Source organism: Monodon monoceros, unplaced genomic scaffold (assembly GCF_005190385.1).
Source record: "Monodon monoceros isolate NGI ecotype Baffin Bay Population unplaced genomic scaffold, NGI_Narwhal_1 Super_Scaffold_1, whole genome shotgun sequence".
Classification (NCBI taxonomy): Eukaryota; Metazoa; Chordata; class Mammalia; order Artiodactyla; family Monodontidae; genus Monodon; species Monodon monoceros.
The window spans coordinates 69272256-69296324 of record NW_021703765.1 but is presented as its reverse complement, the minus strand read 5'-3'; the positions used below and the strand labels follow the sequence as shown (position 1 = coordinate 69296324).

Genomic DNA, 24069 nt, shown 5'->3' with positions numbered 1-24069 from the left:
CGGCAGTGACACGTTTGCTCTTCAGACTGGGGGTGTGGGTTGCTGAGAGTCTCGAAGGCTGGAATCAGCTGGATTCCCAAGTGGGGGAGGGGGAGGGGAGGAGTGGAGTCTGCTCTGGAGACTGGGGGGGGGGGAGAGCGGGGCGGAGGGCCTGCTGCCCGCCTCGTGGGGCCCCATCCCCGCACCCCCAGCTCCTCACCAGCCCTTACATGGACTTGGACTCTTCTCCCCCTCAAGCCGATCCTTTTCTTCCAGGCCTCTTGCCCCAGAGATGGCATTTAAGCCTCTCACTTAGATGGTCTTCCGTTTTTTAATTGCCCTTCCTGAACTGACAGCATAGTGTTTTGAATTGTTTCCATTAATAAAGAAGTTACAAATAGCAGTGGTAGGAAAATGTGTATGTGCTGCTGGCCAATAAAAGGCCCCTTTCTCTGCACAGCTTGGAGCTGGAGAGGACCGTACAAAGGGAAGTGATGGCAGCTCTCTGCATTGCCAAATTTAACCCTCACAACGACCCCGGGAGGTGGGGTATTCCCCCCAGGTCGCAGGTGAGGAATCTGAGGCCCAAGGTTGCCTTCGAAGTGGGGCCTCCGTTGCCCGCAACACCTGAGTTTGTCATAGGACATCACCTTTCCGGGGACCAGTTTCGTGGTTCAGTTGAGCAGGTGTGTTGCACGTACAGGCGTGGGAACTTGCTGAGCTCGCCCAGGTGGGTAGAGGCCCACCTTGGGCGAGAACCCAAGAGCCCTGCTGACTTGTGATGGTGCCTCCTAGGAAGTCAGATCGCCCTGGTGACCACTGTGAGTCCCTCTGTGCTGCTCTCAGTGGGTCCCCAGTGCCATCGTGAGCTCTGGGAGACCTGGGCTGCAGGGGGGAACCTGGTCTCTGAGCCCATCCTCACAGGCTCCCTTTCCTCCCCTCTTCCTTCACCTTGATGTCCACGCCCCGTTTTAGGCAGTGGACACCGTCCTGGTTTCTAACCCTCCGAACCAAACAAGAGAAGTCCTGCTGTCCTGGTGTAAGCTTTGACTGAAACTCATTGGCATCTGCGTGTGGATTTGCATTTTCAGGCCTGTGCTCTCTAAGCTTCTCCTAGAGAAAAAAAAATGTGTGGAATGGTCCCTCATTGGTTGCTTGTCTTGGGGAGGAGAGTTGGGGAGAGGAGATTTCTCTTTGCTTCACATTCATCCTGAAGGAAATCTGGCCTGGTTTGGTTTCTGAAGGGCGCTGGGGAGGGAGAGAAACTGGGGAGGCCGCAGGATATGCCTCTCTCTTTGCCCCTTTGTCTACCCTTAATTGACAGTTTCATCTTTCGGGTCCTCCAAGAAGTGATCTTAGACCCACGTGTAGCCAGTAAATTGCTGAATCCGTGGGTTGGATCTTCTGTCTCACCTGCCCTTTTCCTCCCCTGTCCCCCCCTGGTGGCACCATCAGTCAGGTCCTTGTACCTCCCCTGATCCACTGAGGGGCCACCCATCGACCCATCGCTCTGCGTCAGTTTATCGTCCCCACTGTCAGAGGGACGCCAGTCTGGAAGCGCCTGTGCTTCTTCCTCCTGGTCGCTACGCTGTTTTCCTCCTTCACCCTCGTCACTGGCCTTTCGTCAAATGAATGTGCCATTTTTCAGTCCTACCCCTGCTCCCTGACCAGGCTCTTTCTCTAAGCCAGTTCCCTTTCCAGTTGGCCACAGTCCTCATGGCCAGCTCAGCATGCTCCCATCCCAAACCTCTGTGGCTTCCCTCTCCTTGGCAGGTGGCTCTTGATTTCTCTCTGTGCTGGGTACCATACCTGCCTTCCCTGGCAGGTACCTGTGTTTTTGTCTCGTCCCTAACTGCTGGTGACATCTTAGTGACAGGGTCTTAGTTCTCTGCCTGCACATAGCACTTCAGCAGTTTAAACATATTAACTTTGTTTTGATTCTGCAGCGAATTGCATTCATGTGTGAGAAAGATGTGTCGAGGAAAGACGTGGGCTTTGGAGTCAGGCAGATCTAGCCTCGGACCCTGGCTTCTGCACTAGTAGAGGTGCCAGCATGCATCTGGGAGTCACTGTGCCTCTGTGGGTCTCCGTTCTTCCATCTGTAAAATGGATAAAGCTATGACCTTTCAGGGTTGGCGAATACTTTGTGTGGGGCTCCTTGCACAGAGCCAGGTCCACAATGGGCGTGGAGGACAGTGGCTACATTTGGTCTTCAGAGGATGGTGTTCCTATCAGTGTTAGGTTCACAGCCCAGAAGTAGAGGCTCTGACCTCCAGCAGGTGCCGCGTCCACTGTGTGGGGCTGAGAGCGCCGCCCCCGTGGCTGTCCTGTGACTTGGACCAGCCTGCGTCCTTTACCCAGTGACATCCCTGTAAGATGTAAACAGGAACGCACCTTCTGCAGAATCTTTATTGTCATCCGGATGGTTTCTCCAAAGGCCTTCTGGCGGACATCTCGAGACCTGCTTACCGCCCGTCCAGAGGGAAGCTGAGTGACGCAGAGCCGTAGACCCAGCTCTCGCTCCCTCTGTCCTGCTCTCTGCGTGTGCAGATGGCCGCCGGCCTCCAGCGATCCCCTTTGGGAAGCTGCGCTGTTCAGACTGTGGGAACTGGTGAGCTTATGGCCTGCTGGCAGCAGCTCCTGGCTCCCTCACCATCCTGGGAGTTGCCTCCGTCTGGCATGAGGCGTAAGTGGTTGTGTGCCAGGCGGGGCCCTGGGGAGGGAATATGGTTGTGTTCTTTCCAGAGTGTGGATCAGGAGTGAGTGTTCTGCTGTTTTTTTTGTTTTTTTGGGTTTTTTTTGCGGTACGCGGGCCCCTCACTGTTGTGGCCTCTCCCGTTGCGGAGCACAGGCTCCGGACACACAGGCTGAGCGGCCACGGCTCACGGGCCCAGCCGCTCTGCGGCATGTGGGATCTTCCCGGACCGGGGCACGAACCCGTGTCCCCTGCATCGGCAGGCGGACTCTCAACCGCTGCGCCACAGGGGAAGCCCTGCGGTTTTGTTTTTTTTGGGGGTTTTATCATCCAGTATTTCAAGTCAAGCACGTGAAAATGATCATTAGCGTTCTTTTTATTTCTTTTCTTACTTGCCCAAGCAAACGTTTGGGCCAAAGCAGCAGGACTTTGTCTTCTCTGTTTTATCTGGTTTCAGTGGTAAACTGTGAACTCCCTTACAACTCTGCCTTTCCCTCTACCCTCTCCTCCTTCCGGTCTTGACCTGGAAATCCCCAGAGGACCCCGCTCTCCATATAAGCTTTTCTCCCTCCCCGACAGCGTCAGGAAGTGGTGGTGGTTGGTGTGTCCTTGCTCTTCAGATCACACTTCCCAATCTTTATTCACAACCTCTTCTTCGAGGCCTGTCCACCCTTTGAGGTTTCTCTCTGCCTTTCTTGACGGTTTCTTAGCCGTCAAGACTTGACTGTGACTGTTGAGAGTCTGTCCATTTAAGTCCCGGCAAGAGGTGTCGAGCATTTGCGGCATCCAGGCTCTGTGCAGCAGGCCGCTGTATCAGCTGTCTACTGCTGTGTAACAGGCTACTCCAAACTCAGTGGTCCAGAACGATGCACGGTTATTTCCTCACAGCTCCTGTGGGCCAGGAACCCGGATGTGGTTGAGCTGTGTCCTCTGCTGGGTTGAGCTGTGTCCACGTGGCTGCAGTCAAGGTGTTAGCCAGGGCCGGGATCTCATCTGTGGCTTGGGTCCTCTTCCAGGCTCACACTGGTTCTTGGCAGAATGCGTTCTCTTGCAGCTGTAGATTCCACGGCTGGTGGCTTGCTTCAAGGCCGACAGGAGAATCTGATGCCATCAGGGAATGCCATCAGGAGAGGGACCATCCCATCACCTTTGCCATAGGGTATAACCTAATGAAGGGAGCAGCTCTCCCATCCTGTTCCCTGGTCCCAGCACACTCAGCATAGGGGGCTCATCCAGGGTGCCTGCCCCAAGGCCTGGGGTCCTGGGCAACCTCAGAATCTGCCTACCAGTCTCAGTCCGTGGGAGTTCTTGAGATGCCCCAGTCTAATGTAGAGAAAACAAGACATGTAACCGAGTAGGTTTCTGTACAGTGTTACAGATGTGGCAGGGTGTAAAGGCATCACTTATATAAAGGCATCACTGGCTGGTGGGAAGAGGCCAGGAGCCCCAGGGAGCCGGCAGGAGTCGACCACATGCCAGAGACAGTCATTTTCTCCACTCAGCACCTGTACGCTCCTTCACACCTGGAGGCTTGGCATCTCGTGTTTGCCCCATGTTGCATATTGACCTCTGCAATAACACCTCCAGTGACCCTTAGACATTTTTTCCATGAGCTTTGGCCTTGGGGAGGAACAGGCCTGGGTTTGGCTTCCACCTCTGTCATCTGTCACCTCACCTGGCTGTCATATGACCTGGGCAGGCCTCATTTTCCAATGGGCAGGATAACCTGTGGCATCATAGACGTTCCGACAAATGCCCCGCCTCTGCCTCCTTCAGGTCGCTTCCTCTGGTCACTTCTGACTCTTCCTTTTTTTCCCCACAGGCGTTTATCTCTCCTTAGTATTTCCTTGAGACTTGGGACTTGTTGTGTAGTATTTACCGAAGTACATAAATGTTCTCTGCTAGGAGGATCAGCTGTATAATTTGTGGAGCCCAGTGCAAAATGAAAATTGTAGATCCACTTTTTAAAAAGTGATGAAGAATTTCAAGGTGGCAACAGCAGAGCATTAACCAAGCTCGGAGCCCTTCTGAGCACGAGGCCTTGAGCCACTGCCCAGGGCGCCTGCCCACTTGACCATGAGCCCACCCTAAGGACAGAGCCTTCCCCGCCTCTCCCATCACCTCTCCCGGTGCCTGGTGTGCACTGGATGGGCCATCGAGGTCTTGTAAATTGAATTTTCCAAGTTCTGTCTCATGGTGAGGAACTCAGAGTGCTCTTGGACAACACACAGGAAGCGAAGGACAGAGAAATTTTTCCTGCGATTTCCCCCTGCAGTTTGGCAATACAGGTGCTGTTAGCGCAGTCTCAGCATCCCCGTCCTAATCTGCTTACAAGCCATTCATTCACCAAATCCTTACTGAGCACTTACTGTGTGCCAAGCACTGTCCTAGGAGCTGAGAATATAGCAGTGAACAGAGCACAGAAATCCCTGCCCTTGTGGCTGACATTCTGTTGGGGGAGACAAGACAGTAGGTAAGATGAACAGGTACATTAAGTGTGTTAGCAGGTGCTGAGGCGGAAAAGTCAACCAGGGACGGAGGCTGTGGAAGTGAGCCCTTCAAACGTGCTGTGCTCTGTGAGTTGCCTCATGGGCGTTGTTTTATTTAGTCTGTGTAAGGAAAGCACCACTTCTGTTCCCATTCTCTGGATGAGAAGACAAAGCCTCAGGGAGGTAGCTGGCCTAACTTCAGTTAGCAGGAGGTGATGGAGCCAGGACCCTCATGCTCCGAGTCTCTGACTCCAAAGCCTGTGCTCTGAGCCCCAAAATTCGAGAGCCATCTCCACAGGCCCGCCTCCCGTGGCTTTGCCCTCCTCCCTTCTGGCCTGAACCCCAGGGGCCCCACCGTGAGACGTGTGCCCTGTCCTGTGAGCTCCCTGGCCTTGACCTAGAGTGAGGCTCGCAGTCGATGCCCCTTCCCATGCAGTCGCCTGGACGGGTAGCAGGGGAGGGTGGGGGGTGCTCCTCGTGGCTCCCGTTCAGCGGGGGCCTGTAGGTGCAGGCACTGGGCTGGGAACTGGATGCAGCTTGTCTCGTTTCTGTCACCCCCACAAGGTGCCTGCCTCATTGTAGGAAACTGCAGTTCCCAGGGGCTGGAGCCAGGGTTTAGATGCAGGTCGCTGTGACTCAGAAGCCTGTGTCCCTTCCTTGCTGCTCCTGTCCCCACAGGGTACCTGCAGGTTTGTGTTCAGCTCATCCCGTCCTGTCCCCACCCGCGTGGCTTTAGAGGCAGCTACCTCCCGTTGACTCCCAACCTGAGACCCTGGGCTGCACACGTGTAACGTCCTGGGGCCGTTGTACCATTCTGCCCTTCCTTTCGGTTTAACTCCAGTATTCTTCCTGGCAGTTGGTTGGAACGTTTGATGTTAAAATCAATTCGCCTTCAGCATGTGTTAAATAGTTTTTGTTGTCGTTAGAAAACTCATCCTAGAATGGGGACACGTGAGAACAGAGGTGAAGAGTTAATTTGATTCTGTTGGAACGTAATTAAAGTTATTAAGGTTAACTTAAAATGGATTTTGCTCAGAGTCTAGTAGGTTTCATTAAACTTTTGAAATACCAGTGCTTAGACTTCAAAAGAAGCCTGGGGGCTTCCCTGGTGACGCAGTGGTTGAGAGCCTGCCGGCCGATGCAGGGGACACGGGTTCGTGCCCCGGTCCGGGAAGATCCCACATGCTGCGGAGCGGCTGGGCCCGTGAGCCATGGCCACTGAGCCTGCGTGTCGGAGCCTGTGCTCTGCAACGGGAGAGGCCACAACACTGAGAGACCCGCGTACCGCAAAAAAAAAAAGAATGCCTGGAAGCCCTGGTCTCATTCTTCCTGTGCACTTAGCACACCAGGGGAGCGTGTTTGCACACCAGGGGAGCATGTGTACACACCAGGGGAGCCTGTGTACAAACCAGGGGAGCGTGTTTGCACACCAGGGGTGCCTGTGTGCACACCAAGAATGCTCGTTCATGCGAGCTCTTTCTTCCTGGGTGATCGTGGTACCCGATCACCCTCGTGGTAAATGGAGCAGAGCTGTGAGAGGGAGTCAGAAAACCTAGGTTCTGTCCTATGATGTGTCATCTGCTGTGCAACCTTAGGCCAGTCACTAAAGGTCTCTGGGCCCCCACTGCCTCCTTTGTAAAGTGAAGAGATGAGATTAGATTATGGCTTCCAAATGCAAGAAGGAGAGTCCTCACTCACACCCACCAGTCTAGTTCTGTGTTACCTTGTTAACACTTCTAAACATTCTCGGTAGCTTTCTAACAGGCCGTCCAGAGTTTCTCCTTTCTTCTCAGGCTGAGAGCAAGGTTAGCCCTGTGTGAGGCATCTCGCCAAGTCACGCTGAGATGGAGAGAACTGGTGTGGCTGCTGAGAGGAAGTGGACCCTCTGTTCGGACCCACTTCCCCCTCAGTGAACATCAAGCCAGGCGCGCTTCACCCCGGAGCAGGGCCACACGCATGGCGGCGGCCGTCTGAACAGAAGGGACTCCCGCCTTTAGAGTTCATCCTTGGCGTATGTTGTGCTGTGGTCAGATACCCTGGATCTGGGCAGTGTAGTGGGAAATTCCTAAGACTAGGAGGATATCCACGGGAGTCTTTCTGTTTTGAGGAAGGCTGCAGGAAGAAAACAGGATTCATCAAAGAGGACTAATCGAAGTCAGGAGTAGCCACTTGCAGGGCGTGCTGAGTGATGGGGCTGGGGGCTGGGGGCGAGAGCACGCGTCTGGCCCACACGGCGTCCACTCTGGGGTGTGGAAAGCCTGGCGACGGCCCCACTCCTGCGGCAGAGGCAATGTGCTGGTGGGGGCACCCCCGGCCGTCCTGCCCCGCCGTGCCTTGCGGGGAGAGGATCAGCAATGCCCAGACTGCCGTGTAAATTACGGAATCGTGCCGTTGGCTGTGTCTCGATGTGGCGGGGCTGCTGGGTCGTGTCTGTACCCACCCCCTGACCGCCTGTGTGACTGTGACCTCGGGCCAGCCCCCTGCCCTCCCCGAAACAGGAAGGGTCCTCCTCTGTTCAGGGGGCTTGTATGAGGCTGGGAGGGCGTCTTGTACAGTGTGTAGTGTCTGGTCCTTGCCAGCCACAGGGCACCGGTATTTTCATAGATGGTGGGAAGCGAGAGTCCCTTCTGCCGCCTTCCTGACCGTGTTCCCCCAGACCAAAGACCAAAAGGTCAACTGAGTGGAACCCAAGGGAAAAAACAGCCAACGCCTGACCTGTTTCCCTCCAGGTTACACTGAGCCTCGTACCAGGCGAAGCATCGTGTCTTGTCTGCCTTTATTTATTTATTTGTACAGGTTAAAAAAAATTTTTTTTTCCTTGAATGGCTACTTTTGAAGCTATTTTTAAAAAGACTTTGTTTCAAATAAGGCCTCAGAGGCCCCGCCTTAGGAAACGTCTGGTGCCCTCCCTGCGGGGGGGCCTCCCCTCGCTGGCAGAAGTGATTCCCACACACTTGCTGAGAGTTCTCAAGGCCTGAGTCCCCAGATCGGGACCCACAAGGGAGGGGACTGTTGACGTGCTTCGGAGAGAGCCGGGCCCGCTGCCGCCTCTGGAAATTGCTTGTCCCTTCTTCCCAGATGTCCAAGCCTGCTGTTCCGTGTCTTGTCTGAAGCAGCTGGAAGTTGGGAGGGGCTGTTCGCTTCTGGGGTGGAGGCCGCTGAGCCATACGGCAAGGGGGCTTTCTCAGGAGCCCGCTCCCCAAGCCCGGGCGCCCTGTGCAGGCCCCACCACACGGAGTGGGAGGGAGATGGAGATGTGTTGCTTATGAAGCAACCTTGTAACGGAGGCAGTTTTTTTTTTTGTTTTTTTTTTTTTTTTTGCGGCACGCGGGCCTCTCACTGTTGTGGCCTCTCCCGTTGCGGAGCGCAGGCTCAGCGGCCATGGCTCACGGGCCCAGCCGCTCCGTGGCACGTGGGATCCTCCCAGACTGGGGCACGAACCCGTGTCCCCTGCATCGGCAGGCGGACTCTCAACAACTGCGCCACCAGGGAAGCCCAGCAGTTTTTATTTAGAGTTATATTTGCCTTATCAATCCAGCCAGTGTATTGGGTTGGCCAAAAAGTTCGTTCGGGTTTTCCATAAGCTGTTATGGAAAAATCTGAACGAACTTTTTGTCCAACCCAGCATGTTTGGTGCCTGTATGTGTATTGGGTTCTGTGCTGAATGCTGGGGATTCCATGTTAAATAAAAAAAGAGTCCTTACCCTCCAAAGGTAACATGTGTGCTGTGCCCAAAAGCGATTTGAAACAGCTTATAACATTCAAAGGGAACAGTATGATTTAGAATTGGAAAAGTGGAACATGGTGAACATAGGGGAAAATAAAGCAAAGTGAGGAGAAGGTTTGTGTGTGGGATTCAAGGCATAATGTTGGTATAGTTACCAGAGTTTGGCTACACATCTGACTTTGAGCTTCCTGGGAGTCAAAGCAAAGAGAGAAACAAGATCAGTTGCTTGACTCATGGTGTCCTTAAAATACCGCCAGGTCAGTTTCTCTGAAGAACTGTTCCTGGTAGATACCTGCGGATGGGTATTCGTGAGGAGACCCAGTGAGATGGGCAGACAGGCAGGTTGTCTTAGGTTTGGCCCTGAGGCCCACAGGGAGAGCTGATGCCACGGGCCCATCCCACCAATTAACCTGGGTATTTCTTGTCTTGAGAGGTGAGGTCAGCTGCAGCGCTTGGTGCCAAATCTGCTGGCCACCCCAACCGTTGAAAACAGGATGCTGAGTCACATCCTGCAGGTCTGCAGCGTCCTGACTTCGCGTGCCTGTCACAATGGGAGGCTCACCCGGGCAGGTTGGCCCCCCACTTTTCCGAAAGTGTGGTCTCAGAGCAGGAAAATGCTAAAATTAGGTCTTACGTGGGCCAGGGCCATGTGTGTGCAAGGCTCTCGAAATCTGGACAGCCATAGACCAAGAGGAACCCAGAGAGGGGAGCTTCCCATCATCCTCCACTGCCTTAGGCATGAAGCGAGGCTGCTGCTGTTATGGAAACACAGAGGGGAAATGGTCCTGAGGCAGGGAGAGAGCTCAGGTGCTGCGGGTCAGAGCATCCAAGAGGGAAGCAGGAAGTCAGGACGTCTGCCAGTGATGATGACCAGTGAGAGGGTCTTAAGTTTTTAATCACTGGCCAATAGAGAAGAATTAAAAGGAGTGTTTTTGCCAAAATCCAGTTAAGTGGAATTAAAAAAACTTTTTAAAGTAATTTTAAAAATTCAGAAACAAAAACGTACATAAAAGTTGCAAATATAGTACAAATAACATTTTTCTAATCCTCAGATCCCATTCAGGGTCCACCATTTGTCCCAACGGTGTCTTTTGTAAAGGATCCAGGTCAGGATCGCCTGCTACATGTAGTGGTCCTGTCTCTTGACTCTCCTTCAGTCTGGGGCATTCCTTAGTCTTCCTTTGACTCTCGTGACCTGGACACTTTGAAGGGAGAGGCCTGGCAGTTTGTAGAATGTCCCTCAGTTTGGGTTTGACTGATGTTCCCTCAAAATTAGATTCGGGTCGTGCAACACCATGTGTCTCATCACCGGTGATGTTCACCGTGGTCCTCAAGTGGCTTTGCCCGGCTTCTTTACTGCACAGGTATTCTTTTCCCCCTTTATCAAGAAGTGTTTCTTGCGGGGGGAATACTTTGAAATTAGGTCAGTACCCGATGCCCCCTCAACTTTTCCATTTATTTACATCTGTGTGGACTCCTGTTTGTCTGTTTCATGCATCGGTTCATAGTCTGTTAATTGTGTTCTTGACTTCAAGGTTCAAATTGTCCCCGATTTAGCCTGTGAGGTCTCATTCAAGCTGGCTTCCCTGTCCCTTGACGTATCCACATCTTCCTTTAAGCACTGCCTTATTTTCTGACACCAGATGGCAGACCTCATCTTGTACTTTCCATCCCCCATCTCTGGAACCCCTAATTTCTCCAAGGAGCCCTACCTAGTTCCTTTTAGTAGAGAATGGAATTTCAAAACCAAGGCAGGTGGTGATTATTTTGTGAATCACTGTCTTGTACACCTGGAACTAACAGTGGTGTTAGGTCAATTATACTTCAACAAAAAAGTTTTTTAATAAAGAATTTATGAAGCATTTTAACCCCTGTGAATAATAATTGGAAGGGATAATTGATGGATGAGATTAGGAGCTGGGGCTGGACCTAGAAATCTGAGAGTGGAATGCAGAACATGGAAAGTGGTAGATACAGGTTGTCACGTTCCATTTATTTGGGTTTTAGTTGATCCATGGGCATATCTGAGAACTAAATGTCCACTAAGTTAAAAAAGCAGAAAATATTAATTTTTTTTCATGTACTCTATATAAAGATTCCTTGAAGCTCTTTCTACTCTCTAAAAACAAACAATATTAATTAAGGACTTTTCTTTTGAAGAAATAAAATTATACCAAATTAATCTGGAAAACAAAAACAAAGAAGCTGAGGTAAGTGTACTTATTATTACTGTTGGGGGCATTGCTCTCCACAGGCCCCTTCAGTGGGCAGAATTAGGGGATATGTGGAGGTACGTGCACACGCAAGCACACGTGCACACACACGTTTGCATCTGTATTTTTTTCTCTATTTAAATATATTGAAAACCATGAATTCAAGCTAATACCTTCAATTCTGATCCAACATCTCTGGGTTCATTCTAGTTTTTTCTCTCTCCATATTTGTAATCCCTTTTCTTTCTTTTTTTTTTTTAAATAAATTTATTTGTTTTATTTATTTTTATTTTTGGCTGCATTGGGTCTTTGTTGCTGCACATGGGCTTTCTCTAGTTGCGGCGAGCAGGGGCTACTCTTTGTTGTGGTGCATGGGCTTCTCATTGCGGTGGCTTCTCTTGTTGTGGAGCATGGGCTCTAGGCGCGCGGGCTTCAGTAGTTGTGGCTTGCGGGCTCTAGAGTGCAGGCTCAGTAGTTGTGGCGCACGGGCGTTGTTGCTCCGCGGCATGTGGGATCTTCCCAGACCAGGGCTCGAACCCGTGTCCCCTGCATTGGCAGGCGGATTCTTAACCACTGCGCCACCAGGGAAGCCCCTGTAATCCCTTTTCTGATAGTGAGGAACCTGGCTCCCCTTGTCCCTAAAGTGTTTACTTGTTTGATCAACCCCCCTACCTGCAGCCACCTCTCCGCTGCTCACCACACCCTCTCCCTAACCCAGAGGCCTGCCTTGCTCTGCCCACCAGATGGTTTTCGGTCTGAATTGTTGGGGAAGAGAAGCAGACTTACTTTCTTCACTCTGTGTTTCCCCATGGGTGTCAATTTGGCAGAGGTTCGATGCTTACAGGTGAGACTCCTGGTGTCTTCTGCCTTTTCCGCTTTTTGGCCACGTGAATTTGGACAAGTGACTTGATGTCTCTGAGCTTCAGTTTCCCCGTAGGTGGATGCTGAGGATTAGGTTAATATGTATGACACGCCCAGCATGACACACAGCAAAGATGTTCCTTATCGGTTTTATATTTACTGAGTGCACATCTGAGGGGCGTCCAGAGACGGAGATCGTAGCCTTGGCTCTCAGGACTCCAGTGATGAGGAGGACTTAGTTGTGTTGTTTGAAACACTTGGTTGCCAAGAGGACCTGACTGTAACCGCATTTATGCAGTGAGTCTTCTGTTTTTTCCAGAGGTTGTAATGCTTAGTTAGAGGTGTCTGATAATTGATTGAAGCTTGAGAACTATTTTCCCAGGTTACATGTTTTAGTTGAGTAATAGGGCTTCTTTTTAATTTATTTTTTTATTTTTTATTTTTTATTTTTTCTGGTACGCAGGCCTCTCACTGCTGTGGCCCCTCCCGTTGCGGAGCACAGGCTCCGGACGCGCAGGCTCAGCGGCCGTGGCTCACGGGCCCAGCCGCTCCGCGGCATGTGGGATCTTCCTGGACCGGGGCACGAACCCGTGTCCCCTGCATCGGCAGGCGGACTCCCAACCACTGCTCCACCAGGGAAGCCCTTTATTTTTTTATTGAAGTATAGTTGATGTATAATATAAGTTACAGGTTACAATATAGTGATTCACAATTTTTAAAGGTTGTACTCCATTTATAGTTTTAAAAACTATTGGCTATGTTCCCTGTGTCGTACTGTATATCTTTGCAGCTTATTGCATAACGTGGTAGTTTGTACCGCTTGATCCCCTGCCCTTATATTGCCCCTCCCTCCGCCCGTCTCCCCACTGGTAACCACTGGTTTGTTCTCTGTTATCTGTGAGTCTTATCTGTTCTGTTCATCCTGTGTGTGCTGAGCACCCACTGTTGCAGCTGCTCAGAGATGACCAAGGTGAGTTAGTCACAAAATGCTTTGAGGCTGGAGAAGGGTACAGCTCGGCCAGTTTATGAGTATTTACTTCTGAGTATCGACTCTGTTATATGTCAGGCAGGGAGGGAGACTTAAAAAATTACGTGTCCTGGCCCTGGAGTCCCATCGTGAAGTTAAAATATACTGGTGTGAAGATAACATCGCCACCAGTTAGTAGGTAAATAGGTCCAGGAACATAGTTTGGGGCCTTGGGTTCCTATCCCTTTCTAAGTATATGACCTTGGATGAGTGACTTACCCTCTGAGCCTCAGTTTCTTCACCAGCACGGTGAGAGAAGGTGCTGTAACATGTCGAAAGGGAAGAGCATGGCTTGCAGCTAGGGTGGTGAGGGAGGGCTTCCTGGAGAAGGCGTAAACGTTGGAAGGTGGACGGGACGTGGGGAGGCAATCAGGAGAGAGGAGACTGTGCTAGAGACCCAGAGTAGAAGAGTTGATGACAATGACATGGACGGGGATGGAGCAGAGATCGCATGGAGTGTGGGAGGAATAGTGTAAGAGCTGATACAAGGAAGCTCTTTATTATAAATCACTTTCGCTGATTGCATTAGAAGCTCCCTGAGGTCCGAGAGTGCCGGATGGCTGAAATTTAGTTAGTGACATGGCGTGGCTAACGGGCTGCCGTACAGAGCAAGCGCAAGGACTCTGGGTTCTATAGATGATGCCGCATCATTGGAAGTTCTGGAGCTGGGACGTAATGTAACAAGAGCAGTGGCTGGGAACCAAGGCACGGGGTCCTCTGTTCTCTGCCCTGACTCTCATTAGGCTGCCAGCTCCCGGTACAGCTGTGCTGTCCCATATCATAGCTGGTAGCTGCACGTGGCTAATTCAAATTGAATTAAAATCAAATAAAATGACAAATTCAGCTCATCAGTCACACCCATCGCATTTCGAGGGTTCAGAACATAGGCCTCTATGGCTGGTGGCTGCCGTCTTGAACGGCACAGGTGGAGAAGATGTCTTTTGTCTTGGAAAGCATTGCCCTGCAGGGACCCTGAGGACCAAGCACAGAGCCGGGCACACAGTGAGGGGATGTGGCATGGCTTACGGGGCTGGGGGACTGGAAAGGAAAGGGCGCCCTGGAAAGGTTAGGACTTGGCGATCCATGAATATGGGATGGGCTGCATCCCAAAGAAAGGGCCGAGAACCGGGGACAGTTGACACAATTCGTTCTCGGAATTTTTGAGTTATTTCAAAAACATTTCCTTCGTGTGCCTGTTGTTTCTGGCTGGCTAGGTCGCCTCTGCTGCCATTGCGTTTCCTGCACAGGGTGGCCTTTCTCCCTCTGCGCTCACGAAGGGGGCTTAGATGCCGGTGTACCAGACGCTCACGGGAAGATAACACCGGCTCCGGCTTCCACAGACGGGGCCTGAGGGCTCTTGGGGGCCATCGGGGAGCTATCCCAAGGTTTGTGAAGCCAATCCAAGGTGTGTTATTTGCTGTCTCACTTTTCCGGGGTGTGGGGGGGGCAAGTCCCGATTCTGCGAGCTTGTTGGTATATTCAGCTGCTTGCTCCTACCCCTTGGTAGGAAGGAGTGCTGTGTAGCTGGCTGCAGAGAATGTCTCTTACTGTCCAAAATACTTCTGGACATTCCTTCTCTCTGAGAGAAGCCTACGCCTTCTAGCCAAACAATACATGCCCAGCAGCAAAGACATTTGTAACAAGCCCTGCCAGCATTTCTTGCCAGTGACCCCATTCCCTAAGTATAAGGCCCTGCAGAGCTGGAGTTTCCCTGTTGTCAGCATCCTGTGTGGAGGGGAGCTTTTGGGGGGCTCTAGCTGATCAGTGTGTCAGGTGAGTTGTTTGCTTAGGCCCCGAAGAATGGCATATGGGACAAGGCCTTGCTGAATGCCCTGTAAAGGACAAAATAAAAATAAGGCCTCGGCACAGCCCGGGGTCTTTGTGACTTTTGAACTTGAGTTGAAAATGAGGGAGGCACCCATGGGAGAACAGTGAAGAGAGTTTTCCGTCTCCACCTGCAGGCCGCTTACCTTACTCCGTGTACAGGTCTTCCGTCTCCTTTGCATCTTTACAAACTTCATTTTGGTAGGAAGGGGGTTCTGGATCCATCTAAACCATCGCCAGGAGTGGTTTTAAGGTAGACTTGCATCCATCCAGCTCTACCTGCTGCTCCTGTGGCTGCAGGTCACACCGTCCTGCCATCTGACCTCGGGATTCTACAGGAAGAGCCCTGAACTTGAAGCCTGTCTATCTCGTCCGGCCCCTTATGGGCCGTACGACGGCAGACACGTCGTCTATCTTCTCTGTTTTGGTTCTTTCATCAGAAAAGTGGCACTGTAAGAATTAAGTGAAGAAACGTAGGGACAAGCTCTCTGTAAATTATGAAGCCCCATTTGGATTGGAGGTATCGTTGACTTACTTAAAATAACCCTCGATGAGTGGCTACTAGGCCTTCGGGTGCTGAGCACTCCTGGCTCAACCACTCACCCAGGGTTTGATTCTTAGCTTTGCATGTTCTGAAACTGGAGTATTAGTTCACCCAGGGATGATCAAGCTCTGAGAAACCAACTCATGCTAACCAGACTTATAAGGAACTGACTTATAAACCTGAATAGACATTTATGAATTCTCAGTGGAACCTATTACCACAGAGACCAGATCCTCCTCCCCTGTTCCCTGGAGGGCACGTGTAGCAGAATCTTCCTACTCTCCTGCTCCTTGCTCTCTTTGTCCCTGTTTACAGGTCCTTCGAGGCCCAGCTTGGTGGTATTTCAGGGAGATCTCCCTGGACCCCCCGGCTGGGCTGGGCATCCCTCCCTCCTGTGTGTGTGTGTGTGTGTGTGTGTGTGTGTGTGTGTGTGTGCGCACGCGCGCGCGCGCGTGTGCATATATGGCACCTTATACATCCCTGCATCGTGGGACCTGCCGCGCTACATTGCAGGTACTGTCCTGCGTCTGTCTGACCCACTAGACTGTGCTGTTGCTCCGGGGCAGGAACCGTTTCCGTTTCACTTTGAACTCCCAGGGTTTAGCACTGACCAGGCACGGTAGGGGCACAGTCAGTATTTAACCTAGATGGAATTAATGGAACCTCCTCTTGGGAGTGTTCACGGGCACCACCTTTTCTGTAGTGACAACTTTATATGCATTCCATTTTTTTCTTGAATTATCGTCAAGCCCACTGGACAAACCAGTCTACTCAGTAATCACTGGGCAGAGCTGAGTGCGATCGAGAGTTAATTGTATCCATGCAAAAATATCAATAGTTCAGTTCGTTTCAACCAGGCCAGTCAATTTGAATCTTTTTTTTGAAGTATAGTTGATTTACAATGTTGTCTTAATTTCAACCTTTTTTTGAGCTTATACTTTTTTTTTTTTTTTTGTGGTACGCGGGCCTCTCACTCTTGTGGCCTCTCCCGTTGCGGAGCACAGGCTCCGGACGCGCAGGCTCAGCGGCCATGGCTTACGGGCCCAACCGCTCCGCGGCATGTGGGATCTTCCCGGACCGGGGCACGAACTCTCAACTGGACTCTCAACCACTGCACCACCAGGGAGGCCCGAGCCTATACTTTTATGCTCATTTTCTCTGGGGTTTTTTTTTTTTTTTTGCAAGAGGTAGCATCAGAAATCCTAAAATCATAACCGGTTAATAACTTCCTGTTTCGTCATCTATAAAATGAGTATAACAATGCCTGCTCAGCCTGCATGGGAGAGCTTCATGAAGATCAAATAGGCTGACGTTAGCCAGAGTGCTTTGTCAACAGCAGAGCTTATCAGAGGTCTGATCCCTCGTTATGATTGTCACCTCAGATGACTGTAATGCAGGGCTGCCTTTCAAGGGCAGGAGCACCTGTGAGTCTGAAAGTATTGGTAGAAGAAGGGCACGTGCAATTATCTGCTAACCTGTTTTGCTGCTTCCAAGGAGGGTATTATTTTGTTTTTTTGACCGAGTGTGACCTCCCTACATTGCACCTGATTGTGGTAATCTCCTTCCGAGAGGACCACACGTTTTTATTGGTGTTATCTTCCACCAGCAGAAACATTTATCGTGTACCTACTGTGTGTAAGGTACTCTTATGAAGGCCACAAGGGGAGCCAGTTTCCTCTGTGTCTTCTGTTACTGTTAAGTTCAGGGGTTCTTAGCCCTGGATGTGCGTCGGGACAGTTTCCGGGACTTTTATAAAAGCAGATGCTGAAGACTTGTCACAGACCTTCCGAACTAGAATTGTCTGACGTTAGACCTGGACGTGAATGTGTTTTAAAAGTTTCGGGCTTCCCTGGTGGCGCAGTGGTTGGGAGTCCGCCTGCCGATGCAGGGGACACGGGTTCGTGCCCCGGTCCGGGCAGATCCCACATGCCGCGGAGCGGCTGGGCCCGTGAGCCATGGCCGTTGAACCTGCGCGTCCGGAGCCTGTGCTCCGCAACGGGAGAGGCCACAACAGTGAGAGGCCCGCGTACCGCAAAGAAAAAAAAAAAAAGAAGGAAAAGTTTCCTAGGTTCTTCCGATGTATGGCGAGAGTTGGAAATGAGGAGCGTTAGTGTCATATTCTGTAGTGTGATGTTTCTGCACCTGATGTTTCCCTTCTTCAAGGAATTATGTTTCTAAGTGGCCTGGCACACATCCAAACTGCCCAAACATAGACCCATCCCTTAAGGCTTGGCTTAGCGTGGTTCTCCTTAGTCTGCAAATATTTGGCTATTCGAATGAATGGACAGAGAGCCCTGTAAGTGAATATCAGAACATACCCATAATAGACCAAGCATTAGAACCCAGAAATATGGATTCCCAGACCAGTGCCTTGTACTTTCTTAGAACTTCCATGTGCACCAGAGTCACCAGGGGCCTTGGTTGAAAATGAGGTTGCCCAGGCTCTCCCCGGGACGCTTTCAGGAGCTGGACTGACTTCCTTCATTTTTCAGAGAGGAAAGAAGGCCTTCCCCGCAGAGCTTGGGAATTAGACGGGGTGGCACAGCCTCTACCACGTGGTGGGCGCTCGGGCAGTGGTGGTGCTCTTGCTGAGAAGCAGCTTCTTGACCAGCATGGCTGTGCTGCTCCCCCCCCCTCCAGCCCCCCAGGATCCCCATTCAGTCCAGAAGGACCGATTGATGTGTCCTGTCCCATTACTGTGATGGTGGCAGCCCTGCTGCTTGCCCCCCGGGGGCTGATGCCCAGTCTTCTCTCTCTGAGGATGTTTCCCTGCATCTTTCCCGTGCCTCTGATGCATTCACGTGCTGGGAAGGAGGACTGGGGATGGGTCCTGTCCTTACTCCTTGGTGATGCTGAGCTCGGCCGTCAGGGCAGGCAGGGCAGAGTTGGCTGCAGGGTCTCCGCTCTGATTCTCACTCTGGACGGGCAGGGGTGAGGGCGTTCCAGGGGTTAAGAAGGTGGGCGTGGGCCCGAGAGAAGTGGGTCTCATCCCATCTTGTAAAGATTACGCTCCTGCAGCTGAAGTTTCCTCAACTGCAAAATAAGCATAATCGTAGTGTATGTTTCACTTAATCCTCTTGTGTGAGGATTAATCGATAATTTGGGAGCTGGGAGAACCTTCCAGACAAGGCCCTCCCAGAAGTCTACTCAGTGCCCTTCCTTCACAGAATGTTCCAGAACCCATCACTTAGACATTTCCTTTTCCCAGCCCTACAGGGTTCCTTTGGCAGGGGACTCATCCCATCCTGCCCTGCACTGTGGTTGGTTGCACGCTTACTTTATTTCCAGCTGCTCCTACTGGGTGGGTTTCGGGGTCCCGGCCCACACCCTCCGGGGCCCGCACCTGCCTTCCCGCTGCAGCCCGCCCTGCGCCCCTTGTTTGAGGTTCTCAGAGCACCTCCCGACCTCTACCTGGAATGCCATCCCCCACACCCCAGATTTGCCTCCTCCAGGAGTGATTAGCACGACCGAAGGATTTCCAGAACGAAACGGTGCTTGTGAAAACACCCAATAACTAACGGTGGTCGCTGCCCACGGTCACTTTTGGGTGAATGGATGGTGATATGTGACGGTTTGAACAAGGATGGGGTCCTCATGGCTCGGGGCGGGTTACTGGGCCACCAGCTGTTTTTCCTCGTGGTTTCTAATACACACCCTGCTGCTCATTCCCAAGGCCCACTGCAAAGCTGTAGGAGTAAAGTGATTAGAGGAACTTCAGCTGTTTTGCTCCCTGTGAATGGCCCTCTTTCATCAGGATGTGTAGGGACAAGGGCCTTTTTAAACCCAAATATCAGGGAAGGACGAGAGTTCCACCAGAGCCATTTGCCATCTGGGTGGGAACGCCATCGGGACGGGGACTCTGCTTCCCTGGACGGCTCCGTCCAGCCTCTTCTTCAGACGCTTATCCTTCTCTGGAGGGCGGGAAAGGCAGGGGCTGGGGGCAGTTCAGTTCATGATGTGACCACGGCAGTCCCGGACCTTTTCTGTTGTACTGACGTCTGCACCTCCAGCCAGCCAGCTCCCTACTTCTGCTCTTCAGAGGTTTCCAGCCCAAGTTAGTAAGTATCGCCACCGCTGATTTCTGCCCACCCCCCCCCCCCCGCCCCTGCCGTGTCTTGGTTTCTGGATGACACTGACTGTTGCTGCTCTGAGGGCTGGGGTTTTCTGGAGGATCCTGTCTGTCTGCAGTGCCCTGCAGAAATTATGAGCCCGTGTCATCTCCTAAAACCGGGGTCTGAGACATATCTGTATTGTGGAGATAAAAGCGGTGAGGATGGAGGAGGGAGGCCAGGGGCTGAACTTGTTCTTAATCCGCCGTCAGGACTTTTCCATTTTGTTTGCCTGGGTCTGACCTCCTGGAGCTTTAGTCGCTCTCTTCAGGGCACCAGCATCTTTGGGCAGAAGGCTGATTTCTCCATAGTTGGGATGGGTGGTTTGTGAGTTGGCTTCCTTGTCCCCAGAACCTAGTAAAGTACGAGTGCCTCCCACCCTCAACCCCGAAATGGATTTCGTAAGGGACTTCCTTCCCCGGCGGGGTGTCTTGAGACTGATGGATTGAATCGGGTTCTGCGCCTCTCGTATCAGAGCCCTGGCCCCTGGCTGGGAGAGAGTGTTCACGTCAGCCGCCCACAGGGCGCAGGAGGCTCTGGGCCCAGAGTGAGCTCAGAGCAGAAGACGGGAAACAGGGTCATAAAGAATATCTGTGTCTCGTTTTCCCAAGTCCCATGACTGCCGTGCTCTGTGGCCTCTCGCCTCCGAGAGTCATCCAGTGAGGTTTTCCTCGTGCTGTATCTGCTTACTGTCTCTGCAGATGCAGGACCATCTCACGGGCTTGGGATGATGTGTTGTTCTCTGAGCTTCCCTGCAGCTTCAAATCTCCTCTTTACAGTAAACGCCTGTGACTAATTTCGGGAGGAGAACAGAGGCACAGTGTTCAGGGCCCCCGTCCACACAGCCCCCTGACTTCACGTGTAGCTGGGAGGCTGTGATTCTGTATTGGCCTCAGGAACACTGAGGAACAACTGGCCTTGTAAGTGATCACGGGATAAAACCAGCCTATGCTTTTGCATTGTTCCTTTTTTTTTTTTTTCCCCCAAGGAAATGTAAGGGAAACCAAGGGGAATTTTTGCCCGTGATTTCCAAGGCAAAGGTCACCGTCAATGGCTGGCTGTTTCCAGAGGGCTCAGGTTTCTGGTCAGTATGGATTTTTTTTTTCCTTTTTTTTTTTTTTAAACTCATGAACAAAAAGAGGTTGATGATGCCTTGCAAAGATTTTTTTCCCCAGCTGCTTCGATGAACTGATTGTTGTTTGAAGTTTCATGTGTTTTGGAGTCTTTTAGACAGTGATGAGAATAGGTAGTAAGTGATCCGTGTCTATCTAAAACAGCATAGTTCTGAAAACAAACTCAGTTGTAGGGTTTTAAGGAAGGAGTGGGTGATAAGTTTCGGGGGTGGAAAAGTGTTAGGTAAGTCTGCAATTTGCTAAAACTAGACAACCTGGATTTTCTGTTGGCCAATGGATGCTAAAGAGCTTTTTGTCTCCCGTGGGTAAGTGAGACTCACAGAAAGGATGCTTCTCGTTTCTTCCATTATTTATAGTCCTGGGCTCCTCAACACTTGAAACTTGCAGCACAGATAACGGGACTCACAGAGTGGAAAGGATGACTTGGCAGTACATGCATGATGGTAGATGCAGAAGTGCTGTCCATATGTAAAGCGTTGCCTTTAGGAAGGAGAGAAAGCCAAGTTGTCCGTAACTCAAAGGCCTGGATGAGAGGGGCAGAACTGAAACCTTCATATTTGGTATTTGAGCCGTCATGATTTTTAGCCAGTGAGAATTTAACCAGAAAAATGAACAGATTTTATTGTGGACTTCATAGTATGGAAAACAACCATTTTTCAGTTCCAGGAGCTGCTGACTTAAATGCTAGTCCGTGTGGTGAGCTTTCTTAGCTCCTAGGGTTGTATTTTAGACTTAGCTGAGTTTTTTATTCCAGGATGAGAGTGTTTAACTACCTACATTAGCTGTCTGGGGCAGTGGTGATTTTGCTGTTTTATATTACAGAAAATGTCCTTGTGTTTCTGTCAGGAATTGCTTTGCTTTCTATTAAAAAAAAAATAGCACTCCTGTTACTTAGAGATTTTTTTTTCAAATCAAATTGTTTATTGGTTGCTGAAGAGAGAATGAATGATTTGTATAGTTCCCTATAATTTGAACTGTGATCTTCTTTCACAAAATTAATAAACATGAAATGTTTTTGCATTGTAAAGTATAGTACATGTTTTATATTACTTTGAAAATTAAAAAATCATTTATAAAAGTTAATATTTGCTCAATATAGTAATTTTGGAAGATGCTAAGAAATAGAAGATAATTATAGGTGGTACAACCCTCCCCCCCACAGAAAAAAAAAACACTTAATTTTGGTGTATCTTATGTGTAGCTTTCAGAGATGATGTTATTTTTAAATAATTGGTGGCAATTAATAGTTAATATAGTCCATTGGTTTACACAGTCTTAATTTCTGCATAAGATAAAGATTTTGTTTTGGTAGCCAAATCGTGAAAGTGAAATTTTTTATTGTAATTTTTAAAATTATATGTTGAATATAAATGTGATTGCTTTTATTAAAATAACAAAGACCAAAGATTCATTCTGCTGAGAAATTCATTGGGCCAACTTGAGATTTTCTACAGGTTTTCCACACAGCAAGCTTGACTAAGTTAAACTGGTCAATAGCCACCCACTTTTCTTAAGATGCAAACAAATAGTGAAAGTTGATTTCATCTTCCTTGTATTCTGTAAAGGGAAGACACCAAGAAGCAGTGAGGTTGTTAAAAGTTCAGAGAGTTAGAAGCAAAGATCAACAGCAAGAGTACGAAAGATTCAGAAAGGGAGCCACCCTCTGCTCATCAGAGAGTTGGTCTCTATTTTTAGAAGATGTTGTATTACAGAGCGGTCCCTTTACAGCATCCTGCAGGATGGGGCTCCTAGCTCTGGAGGAGCCCACGGAGAACCTTGGGTGTTTTAGCCGAAGCATTATTTTATCACGTAAACTCTCCAGCAGCAGGCTTGTAGCAAAGGTTTGGGGGGAGTATGGTGTGAAATTACTATAGAAGCTATTTTATCCCATTTGCATTTTACATGCCACTCTCCAGCCTTTCCTCTGCAGCATGTCTCTGCCCATTCTCCTCTGTGAATTCCAGCCTAACTGCGCTCTGGTTTTTTCCCCTGCAGCTTAAGTGAGAGTTTTTTCATGGTGAAAGGAGCAGCCCTCTTCTTACAACAGGGAAGCAGCCCTCAAGGCCAGCGGAGTCTTCAGCATCCCCACAAGCATGCAGGTGATGGCTCTAAATTGACGCTCTTACCCTGGGACTTATTTTCTGGGCCACAGAGGATCCCTCCATTATTGGTGGTGAGCACTTTGCTGGTTTTCAAGGCCAGGGAAATAGTGGAGCACAGGTTTGTAATGACAGGTGCAGGTAGACGCTCTTGAGCAGGCCACGCACGTTTTCCAGATGGCACCGGGAGCCAGCAACCCTTTGGCCACGGTGTCTACGTAAGAAGGTCAGCAGCTTTCTGTTTGGATATAAAGATTTCCTACTCAGTGTATCAGTTAACTGCAGATTTTAAGTTACAGGATGACTTTTTAACAAATGCACCAGAACGCCTTATAGGCAGATGTAGTCCCCTTGAAAATAACCACCCTGGGGTCCTAGATGCCTAGTCCATCATTTCTCTGAGCTTTTGGAAAACTCTCATTTGGGGAATTTCTTTACGAGCCTTGGGCATGTACAGGGGTGGGAAGTCTTTATTCTTTAACGGTGGGTTTGTTTTTTTGGAAGTAGACAGAAGTGATAAAGTGGGGATCAAACTGAGTATTAATTGAGGTCCAAAAGGAAGCAAATAAGAGATGCCTGCGAAGTAACAAGACTGGTTTTCTTAGGTGACTTGACTCTGAACCTGAAGGCAGTTTGGAGAGAGGAGTTCAGGAAACACTTGCGTACAAGTGGATCTTTGTAGCTGGTGGGGAGCCTCTGCAGGAACTTCTTGAACGGGCAGCACGTGTCGGAGTAGGAGCTGGAAAGGCCTCTGCCTTTTCAGAACAATGGCAGGTCAAAGCAGCTAGCAGTTGGGGCCAGTTATTTTTGTCGCTTGGATCTTCTTGTTTGTCTCACCTCAAGTCATCCAGCCTCATTTGGGAGCTGAGTGCTTAGGTTAGAATTTCCTGTCTTGCATTTTATAGCAAACACGAAGGCTCAGTCAATATTTTCACATACTGATGTTTATAATCAAGATTTAGGTCTGTTTTAAGCTAAGGAAACAATCTTCCTGCCCAAGGAGGCAGTGTGTTTCATGGAAAGAATATTTGCTTTGGAGCCAGGCAGACCTGGCTTCTGATCCCAGTTCTACAGCTGTACAGAACCTTCATAGTCAACTTCTAAGCCTCGGTTTCCTAATCTTTACAACGAGCATCAAATATTGGTAACTCAGACGTCATGGAATTTAAAATTTACGCACATAAACGGACTTACCCTCTCTTAGGTGCTCAGCATACATTGCTGTAGTTATTGCTACGGTGACTGCTGGTACAATACCACTATAAACAGAACCTTTGTTCTTGAGTTTGCTAACGGTTCTGCCCTGTTAAGAGTGTAACTGTTGTTTGTGTCTTAACCATAACCCGTAAACAAAGCCAGTGCTCAGCTT

At 50.2% G+C, this 24069-nt stretch overlaps 1 protein-coding gene across 8 annotated transcripts in view; it reads left to right on the top strand.

Moving 5' to 3' along the window:
• The window catches only part of SSH1 (slingshot protein phosphatase 1), a 68852-nt gene that overhangs the window by 5985 nt on the left and 38798 nt on the right, over positions 1-24069 (top strand). For 4 of the 8 annotated variants that reach the window (XR_003793336.1, XR_003793337.1, XR_003793334.1 and 1 more), the window contains exons 3-4: positions 20457-20552; positions 22597-22700. Coding sequence is in view for 1 of the 8 variants with exons in the window: in XM_029221938.1 (XP_029077771.1) it covers positions 20457-20552; positions 22597-22700 (200 nt within the window). In the remaining 7 variants the exon portion in view is untranslated. The remainder of the gene's footprint in view (positions 1-20456; positions 20553-22596; positions 22701-24069) is intronic. The other 4 variants (XR_003793344.1, XR_003793341.1, XR_003793345.1 and 1 more) reach the window with 1 other exon arrangement.